Source organism: Telmatherina bonti, assembly GCF_933228915.1.
Source record: "Telmatherina bonti genome assembly, chromosome: 4".
Lineage (NCBI taxonomy): Eukaryota > Metazoa > Chordata > Actinopteri > Atheriniformes > Telmatherinidae > Telmatherina > Telmatherina bonti.
The window spans coordinates 37602051-37612632 of NC_136622.1; the positions used below are offsets into that span (position 1 = coordinate 37602051).

The 10582-nt window shown below is 50.8% G+C and overlaps 1 protein-coding gene across 2 annotated transcripts in view; it reads left to right on the forward strand.

Annotated features, from left to right (window-relative positions):
- LOC306755305 (ephrin type-B receptor 2-like) overlaps positions 1-8463 on the forward strand; it is a gene marked incomplete at both ends in the record, with an annotated part of 83007 nt that extends 74544 nt beyond the window's left edge. For both annotated transcript variants that reach the window (XM_079239637.1, XM_079239638.1), the window contains 5 exons: positions 4424-4639; positions 4727-4876; positions 6366-6559; positions 6650-6805; positions 8355-8463. In XM_079239637.1, coding sequence (XP_079095763.1) covers positions 4424-4639; positions 4727-4876; positions 6366-6559; positions 6650-6805; positions 8355-8463 — 825 coding nt within the window. The remainder of the gene's footprint in view (positions 1-4423; positions 4640-4726; positions 4877-6365; positions 6560-6649; positions 6806-8354) is intronic.
- Between the last annotated feature and the right edge of the window lie 2119 nt (positions 8464-10582).

A 10582-nucleotide genomic window follows, 5' to 3' on the forward strand; every position in this document is an offset into this window, starting at 1 on the left:
GTGGATGGACGGATGGGTAGATGGATGGATGGGTAGGTGGATGGACGGATGGGTAGATGGATGGACGGATGGGTAGATGGATGGATGGATAGGTAGGTGGATGGACGGATGGGTAGATGGATGGATGGATGGGTAGATGGATGGACGGATGGGTAGATGGATGGATGGATGGGTAGATGGATGGATGGATGGGTAGATGGATGGATGGATGGATGGGTAGGTAGATGGACGGATGGGTAGGTGGACGGACGGATGGGTAGATGGATGGACGGATGGGTAGATGGATGGATGGATGGGTAGATTGGATGGATGGGTAGATGGATGGACGGATGGGTAGATGGATGGATGGATGGGTAGATGGATGGATGGATGGATGGGTAGATTGGATGGATGGGTAGATGGATGGACGGATGGGTAGATGGATGGATGGATGGGTAGATGGATGGATGGATGGATGGGTAGATGGATGGACGGATGGGTAGATGGATGGATGGATGGGTAGGTGGATGGACGGATGGGTAGATGGATGGATGGGTAGGTGGATGGACGGATGGGTAGATGGATGGATGGATAGGTAGGTGGATGGACGGATGGGTAGATGGATGGATGGATGGGTAGATGGATGGGTAGATGGATGGGTAGATGGATGGATGGATGGGTAGATTGGATGGATGGGTAGATGGATGGACGGATGGGTAGATTGATGGATGGATGGGTAGATGGATGGATGGATGGGTGGATGGATGGATGGATGGGTAGATGGATGGATGGATGGATGGGTAGGTAGATGGACGGATGGGTAGGTGGATGGACAGATGGGTAGATGGATGGATGGATGGGTAGATGGATGGACGGATGGGTAGGTGGATGGACGGATGGGTAGATGGATGGATGGGTAGGTGGATGGACGGATGGGTAGATGGATGGACGGATGGGTAGATGGATGGATGGATAGGTAGGTGGATGGATGGATGGGTAGATGGATGGATGGATGGGTAGATGGATGGACAGATGGGTAGATGGATGGATGGATGGGTAGATTGGATGGATGGGTAGATGGATGTACGGATGGGTAGATGGATGGATGGATGGGTAGATGGATGGATGGATGGGTAGATGGATGGACGGATGGGTAGATGGATGGATGGATGGGTAGGTGGATGGACGGATGGGTAGATGGATGGATGGGTAGGTGGATGGACGGATGGGTAGATGGATGGACGGATGGGTAGATGGATGGATGGATAGGTAGGTGGATGGACGGATGGGTAGATGGATGGATGGATGGGTAGATGGATGGACGGATGGGTAGATTGGATGGATGGGTAGATGGATGGACGGATGGGTAGATGGATGGGTAGATGGATGGATGGATGGGTGGATGGATGGATGGATGGGTAGATGGATGGATGGATGGATGGGTAGGTGGATGGACGGATGGGTAGGTGGATGGATGGATGGGTAGATGGATGGATGGATGGGTAGATTGGATGGATGGGTAGATGGATGGACGGATGGGTAGATGGATGGATGGATGGGTAGATGGATGGATGGATGGGTAGGTGGATGGACGGATGGGTAGATGGATGGATGGGTAGGTGGATGGACGGATGGGTAGATGGATGGACGGATGGGTAGATGGATGGATGGATAGGTAGGTGGATGGACGGATGGGTAGATGGATGGATGGATGGGTAGATGGATGGACGGATGGGTAGATGGATGGATGGATGGGTAGATTGGATGGATGGGTAGATGGATGGACGGATGGGTAGATGGATGGATGGATGGGTAGATGGATGGATGGATGGGTAGATGGATGGATGGATGATGGGTAGGTAGATGGACGGATGGGTAGGTGGATGGACGGATGGGTAGATGGATGGACGGATGGGTAGATGGATGGACGGATGGGTAGATGGATGGATGGATGGATGGGTAGATTGGATGGATGGGTAGATGGATGGACGGATGGGTAGATGGATGGATGGATGGATGGGTAGATTGGATGGATGGGTAGATGGATGGACGGATGGGTAGGTGGATGGATGGACGGATGGGTAGATGGATGGATGGATGGGTAGATGGATGGATGGATGGGTGGGTAGATTGGATGGATGGGTAGATGGATGGACGGATGGGTAGATGGATGGATGGGTAGATGGATGGATGGATGGATGGATGGATGGATGGGTAGATGTATGGACGGATGGGTAGATGGATGGACGGGATGGGTAGATGGATGGATGGATGGGTAGGTGGATGGACAGATGGGTAGATGATGGATGGATGGGTAGGTGGATGGACGGATGGGTAGATGGACAGATGGGTAGATGGATGGATGGATGGATGGGTAGATTGGATGGATGGGTAGATGGATGGATGGATGGGTAGATGGATGGACGGATGGGTAGGTGGATGGACGGATGGGTAGATGGATGGACGGATGGGTAGATGGATGGATGGATGGGTAGGTAGATGGACGGATGGGTAGATGGATGGATGGATGGGTAGGTAGATGGACGGATGGGTAGATGGATGGATGGATGGATGGGTAGGTAGATGGACGGATGGGTAGGTGGATGGACGGATGGGTAGATGGATGGATGGATGGGTAGATGGATGGACGGATGGGTAGATGGATGGACAGATGGGTAGATTGGATGGATGGGTAGATGGATGGACGGATGGGTAGATGGATGGATGGATGGGTAGATGGATGGATGGATGGGTGGATGGATGGATGGATGGGTAGATGGATGGATGGATGGATGGGTAGGTAGATGGACGGATGGGTAGGTGGACGGACGGATGGGTAGATGGATGGACGGATGGGTAGATGGATGGATGGATGGGTAGATTGGATGGATGGGTAGATGGATGGATGGGTAGATGGATGGATGGATGGGTAGGTGGATGGACGGATGGGTAGATGGATGGATGGGTAGGTGGATGGACGGATGGGTAGATGGATGGATGGATGGGTAGATGGATGGACGGATGGGTAGATTGATGGATGGATGGGTAGATGGATGGATGGATGGGTGGATGGATGGATGGATGGGTGGATGGATGGATGGATGGGTAGATGGATGGATGGATGGGTAGGTGGATGGACGGATGGGTAGATGGATGGATGGGTAGGTGGATGGACGGATGGGTAGATGGATGGATGGATGGGTAGATGGATGGACGGATGGGTAGATTGATGGACGGATGGGTAGATGGATGGATGGATGGGTAGATGGATGGATGGATGGGTGGATGGATGGATGGATGGATGGATGGGTAGATGGATGGATGGATGGATGGGTAGGTAGATGGACGGATGGGTAGATGGATGGATGGATGGGTAGATGGATGGATGGATGGATGGGTAGATTGGATGGATGGGTAGATGGATGGACGGATGGGTAGATGGATGGATGGGTAGATGGATGGATGGATGGATGGGTAGATGGATGGATGGATGGGTAGGTGGATGGACGGATGGGTAGATGGATGGATGGGTAGGTGGATGGACGGATGGGTAGATGGATGGATGGATGGGTAGATGGATGGACGGATGGGTAGATTGATGGATGGATGGGTAGATGGATGGATGGATGGGTGGATGGATGGATGGATGGGTAGATGGATGGATGGATGGATGGGTAGGTAGATGGACGGATGGGTAGATGGATGGATGGATGGGTAGATGGATGGATGGATGGGTGGATGGATGGATGGATGGGTAGATGGATGGATGGATGGATGGGTAGGTAGGTAGATGGACGGATGGGTAGGTGGATGGACGGATGGGTAGATGGATGGACGGATGGGTAGATGGATGGATGGATGGGTAGATTGGATGGATGGGTAGATGGATGGATGGATGGATGGGTAGATTGGATGGATGGGTAGATGGATGGACGGATGGGTAGATGGATGGATGGATGGGTAGATGGATGGATGGATGGATGGGTAGATGGATGGACGGATGGGTAGATGGATGGATGGATGGGTAGGTGGATGGACGGATGGGTAGATGGATGGATGAGTAGGTGGATGGACGGATGGGTAGATGGATGGACGGATGGGTAGATGGATGGATGGATAGGTAGATGGATGGACGGATGGGTAGATGGATGGATGGATGAGTAGATTGGATGGATGGGTAGATGGATGGACGGATGGGTAGATGGATGGATGGATGGGTAGATTGGATGGATGGGTAGATGGATGGACGGATGGGTAGATGGATGGATGGATGGGTAGATGGATGGATGGATGGATGGGTTGATTGGATGGATGGGTAGATGGATGGACGGATGGGTAGATGGATGGATGGATGGATGGATGGGTAGATTGGATGGATGGGTAGCTGCAGCATCTCTGGCTCCGTGTGGAGAAGATTAGCGCTCTGCTTCTCTTCCCCTGCCAGCAAAATGACGGGCAGTTCACGGTGATCCAGCTGGTGGGGATGCTGCGGGGCATTGCAGCTGGCATGAAGTACCTGTGTGACATGAACTACGTCCACCGAGACCTGGCGGCGAGGAACATCCTCGTCAACAGCAACCTGGTGTGTAAAGTGTCCGACTTTGGCCTGTCACGCTTCCTCGAGGACGATACTTCAGACCCCACCTACACGAGTGCTCTGGTGAGCTCTTATCCCCAACCTCTGCCCAATACAGTCACCAAACTAGCCTGGAAATACTCATTACGTCGCTCTATGTGCTGCTTTCAGGGAGGAAAGATTCCCATCCGGTGGACGGCTCCAGAGGCCATCCAGTACAGGAAGTTCACCTCATCCAGCGACTGCTGGAGCTATGGCATCGTCATGTGGGAGGTGATGTCATACGGAGAAAGGCCCTACTGGGACATGAGTAACCAAGATGTGAGTAAATGTTTGCCTGCCGCAGCATGAGGGATGCCGAGATGTTCATCAGTGTGTGGTTGTAGAGAAAACGGAGTGGCGATGTGAAAAGATCCGGAACATTCAGAACCTTGTAGACCTGCAGCAATGTTTGAAAATCAACCTGATGGATGATGATGCAGCTGCTGCTGGCGCAGTAGAGGGCGCTAGCCGTGTTAGCATCATGGAGCGATAAAATGCCGCCAGACACATATAAACGCTGAATCACTGACGTCCGTTAGAAATCAGTAAAAACTGCAGACCGATAGTTAGATGCATCCCGTTCCTGTCAGTCACTATATTGTATCTGGGGTTTCTAATCGTACACAGCCCCGCTGTGGTGCAGGCTTCCGTTGCTACGACAACTCGATCTGGTGTTCACGTTGCTATGACAACAGAGAAACGCTGCCTGCCGAGTCACTCTGAAACCGACATGAGCTGCGTTTCCTTTACTGTTTTGGGCTAAGTTAAAGTGATATTTCTGAACTTTCAGCAAAGGGCTTTTGTGATTTGCAGGCGTGTCTTATGATTGGTGTAAAATCTCATCCGGCGAAGTTCCACTTAGGCGACGAAGATAACAGCAGATAAAAGCAGTTTGGTTTCTGGGTTTTCCACTTGTTGCAGGATCTGCCTCGCTGCGTCCAAGCCCTTATTTCTCTAATTCCTTGTAAAACTCTGCATGTCGTTGCTGTTTGCTGTCGGTGGTTTCATTTTTCTCTTTAATCACCTTTAAAAAGATCTCAGTGTCCTCCTCCGTCCACACACACACACACACACACCTTACCTGAAATGAACTGGTCACATGACCCCCTACGTATGAAGTTCTGGGGGTGGTGGAGATGCAGCTACAGACAAACGTTGTTCTTCCAAACAAGACGTTTTTTAAAAAGTCTTGAAATCCAATGAAATTCCTCGCTTTGACGTATAATTTGGGTTTTTACAGTAAAACTGTGGCTGTGAAAAAAGTTTAAGAAATTTTCTGAATAATTTGGGGGTCAGATTTAAAGTGCCATGTCGTACGCTAGCAGAGGATTTTACAGCAATTTTTTATTTTTCATAAAGCTTAACCTGAAATTGGGTCGAAAAGACATGAAAGTGATTTTTAGAAAGTAAAACTTTTATTTTTCTTGATGTTTTTAACATTTACATGAAGTCTCCACGTGACGTTTTGCCGGAGTCGTACGTTTCCGACATGCGCTGGGTTCTCGGTCATTTTTTGTGGTTTATATTAAATTGGACAAAACACTTTTTGCCGTTCATGTAAATAATTCAAAACCTTTGTATAGAAAAAGTCGAAGCGTTCTTCTCCCATCAAAACATACGTTTTTATTAAATTCATTGCTGGGGTTGAAGCTGTGGGAGGAGTCGCATGCTGATGAGTATGTGCGCCGCAACGCTTAAAGCTCCTGCAATAATTTGTCGATTGTAAAGAAACAGAAATTCCATGTCTGTGATTTTTCCTCCATCTCAGGTGATCAATGCCATAGAGCAGGACTACCGGTTGCCCCCCCCTATGGACTGTCCCAGTGCGCTGCATCAGCTGATGCTGGACTGCTGGCAGAAAGACCGCAACAACCGGCCCAAGTTCAGCCAGATCGTCAGCACCCTGGACAAGATGATCCGCAACCCCAACAGCCTGAAGGCCACGACGCCGCAGTCGTCCAGGTGAGGCGGACAGGTTCGCCCTCCACTCGCCCGCTTGCCCTCACAAATCAATCTGACACGCCGCTTTCTGCTTCTTTCTGCGTCCGCCAGCGTTCACCTACCTCTGCTGGACCGAAGCACTCCAGACTTCTCCTCCTTCAGCACGGTGGACGACTGGCTGGATGCCATCAAGATGGGCCAGTACAAGGAGAACTTCTCCAACGAGGGCTTCACATCCTTCGACGTGGTGTCTCAGATGACCATGGAGTATGACACGTTCAGCCATGTTGTAGACTAGAGAGCATGCTAGCTACTGAAGCTAACCTAAAGAGGCTATAAGAGATCAACGTCAGGAAAACGGAACATCTGAGAAAAATTATATCAGGAATAAGAAGGAGGAAATTTAATGTGAAATGCTTCAGATAAAGGATATTTCACTATGAAGATTTAGAAAATATTAGAATCAAACAGCACATGCATCTATACCTGCTGTAGGTTCAGTAGCGCTACGCCAGGCACGGTGCGCTCTGGACCGTCGTCCAAACTTCAAAAACATTGATTCCAGTGCTGGATTTGGTATCGATCGATACTAATGATAACATGAATCCTTTCACGTAAGGCTTGTTTATGTTGGATTTGGGTCACTGAGGTGACAAACGCCTCCACGCTGAGGTACCTCCTGTGGATATTTATGGTCTCATTAATAACTTTGTGTGTTAAACAATGAATCCATTAATTCCACAGATTCATGTTAAGAATCCTGGTAAAAAGTATCAATATGAACGATAATAGCCCTTTATTTACTTCGTTTAGCATCTCATCATCAGTTTGCTGCCATTCGGTTGTCATGGATACTAGTTGCTTCGTCTGGCGAAGCACGTAGGAGTGAAACAATACATCGATCTACATCGATACATCGAACAACATCGATCATCTGGTCAGTGAGCCAATGACATCGATCCAAAATGCAAACACGTTTAAAAAATGATGCCATTCATGAAACATGCTTTTATTTTGAAAGTGGCTGCATTCTGAGTTCCCCAACACGTTGTCCCTCGCACATTGCTGTCTTTGCTAGTTGCTTTGCTAACAGATAGACATGGCGCATGGAGGTGTGGGGACCAAAACGCAGGACAGAGAGGCAGGGGGGAGACGAGATGCCGGGACAACATATTATCTGAATGATAAACTGAACAGAAGACGAGACGGAGACAAAACAGGCAAAACTCAAGGAACCAGGCAGTGAGAGCAGAAACCAGCGGGTATAAATACAGGAAAAACAATGGGACACAGGCGTGATTGATGAGCTAAGTGAGTCCAGGTGAACTAATGAACAGGAAGCAAGGCTACACAGAAAATCACAACTTCAAAATAAAACAGGAAACAAGTACCAAAGACTGAAAACGTCCAACCATGACACAAATAGTTTACGTAAATTAAATATGCGAATTGAAGATAAATGCTTCTTCATGATATTTTAGCTACTTTTTGTGATTTTAATCAGAATAGAAACGATTTATATCAATCGGTGGAACCTTAATTTGGATGATGCGATTCGATACAAACATCGCATCGTGTAACAACCCGATCAAACTGCTGGCGACAACGTCTGACAACATGTAACGGTGATGTGGTTAGGGGTGGGGGGTGGGGTGGGTGTGTGTGTGTGTGTGTGTGTGTGTGTGTGTGTGGGTGGGTGGGGGGGGGGTTACCTCTTACCGCTGTGTTTACCAGACGTGGAGTTGGGAAGGGGAAAGAGAAATGGGACACGGCCGCTGCAGCTGATCAGGTGGACTGACGGATGTTTTCTCCTCAGGGACATCCTCCGGGTGGGAGTGACGCTGGCCGGCCACCAGAAGAAGATCATGAACAGCATCCAGTCCATGAGGGCGCAGATGAACCAGATCACCTCGGTGGAGGTGTGATCCCCCACACTGGGGGGTGAACAGGCAGGACGCCCTGCAGCCGACAACCCGGCACTTCCTGGACTTCTGAGGAAGGCTGATGACTTGCACACAGACTTTGACTTTACCTCAGGTTCACCCCCCCCTCCAGACTGTCCCCGCAGGGATCCGGCCGCCTGCAGCAGCGTCTGATCCCAGTTGATCGTAACCGTCTGAAACCAGTTCAGGGACTGGTCCGCGTCCGCTGCCACCAGCCAAAACCAGTCAGCGAGAAACATTCCAAGCTGTCGAGAAAACGCCGCCAAGTCCGTCACGCACTGATGTCTCCTGTTGCTTTCAATCCCCAGAATCATATCAGAACCTCCGCTCTGTCTCGCCAAGCGGACCTCCAGCCTCTGCGGACTTCCAGTCTCTGCGGACCTCCATCCTCTGCGGACTTCCAGTCTCTGCGGACCTCCAGTCTCTGCGGACTTCCAGTCTCTGCGGACCTCCATCCTCTGCGGACTTCCAGTCTCTGCGGACCTCCATCCTCTGCGGACCTCCATCCTCTGCGGACTTCCAGTCTCTGCGGACCTCCATCCTCTGCGGACTTCCAGTCTCTGCGGACCTCCATCCTCTGCGGACCTCCATCCTCTGCGGACCTCCATCCTCTGCGGACTTCCAGTCTCTGCGGACTTCCATCCTCTGCGGACTTCCAGTCTCTGCGGACCTCCATCCTCTGCGGACTTCCAGTCTCTGCGGACTTCCATCCTCTGCGGACTTCCAGTCTCTGCGGACCTCCATCCTCTGCGGACTTCCAGTCTCTGCGGACTTCCAGTCTCTGCGGACTTCCAGTCTCTGCGGACTTCCAGTCTCTGCGGACCTCCAGTCTCTGCGGACTTCCAGTCTCTGCGGACTTCCAGTCTCTGCGGACCTCCAGTCTCTGCGGACTTCCAGTCTCTGCGGACCTCCAGTCTCTGCGGACTTCCAGTCTCTGCGGACTTCCAGTCTCTGCGGACTTCCAGTCTCTGCGGACCTCCAGTCTCTGCGGACTTCCAGTCTCTGCGGACTTCCAGTCTCTGCGGACTTCCATCCTCTGCGGACTTCCAGTCTCTGCGGACTTCCAGTCTCTGCGGACCTCCAGTCTCTGCGGACCTCCAGTCTCTGCGGACTTCCAGTCTCTGCGGACTTCCAGTCTCTGCGGACCTCCAGTCTCTGCGGACTTCCAGTCTCTGCGGACTTCCAGTCTCTGCGGACTTCCAGTCTCTGCGGACCTCCAGTCTCTGCGGACCTCCAGCCTCTGTAGACTTCCTCCAATCAAACTTTATTTAAAAAGCACTTTTCATACAAACCACCAGCAGATCTGAGGTCCCAGTTCTTCCAGCAGATCCCGGTGCTTCTGTTGGACCTTTACCGCGTCTTGACCTGGCAGGTTGGAGGTTTTCTGAGGCTGGTATCTCTTGGTCTCTTGGGTTAACAATTTTTTTGCCACCATTGCTTCCTGGCTGTTGCTATGGCAACAGAGTTGTCTTTGGCCTGGAACAAGAGAGCATCGGCCACTCGTGCACCGGAGTGTATCTGCGTTGTGTTTTCTGGTTTATTCCGCTGAAACGTGACGCAGCAGCAGATGTGAAGAAGCTGTAGAGAAATATTACAGACGGCTAATCGTCGTTCTGACCTTCCCAGCAAACCTCCAGGACCTCTTTGTGAACATGGTGGTGATACTTTCCCAGCGAGAGACTCGCTGCAGCCTCCTGCTCGGGCCGCTGGCGCTCAACTCTTCGTTCACGCACACAGACGGGAAAACATCGATGTCTTGGAGTCACCAGACGTCCAAATGTAGAATAAATTAGCTGCAGAACTGTTGGCAGGTCACAGGCTCCCAGTTGGAGCGAATGCCGGCGGCTCGCTGGTGTTGGTGCACGGGAAAGTGGTGAAAACGTATTCCCTGTCCTCTCCCACTGGAACAGTCGCACACGCCACAACTTGGCGCTGTTCTCATGTTCTCCTGCTGAAGACAACGTCTACCTGGACACGTCTGACTGCAGAAAAACCTTCTGGCATATTTAGAGGTTTTCTTTAGCAGTTAAATATATATTTCGGTTTTGGTCACAAGCGTTGGCGTTAACCACAGCAGATTATTCCCAACCCGTTACATCCC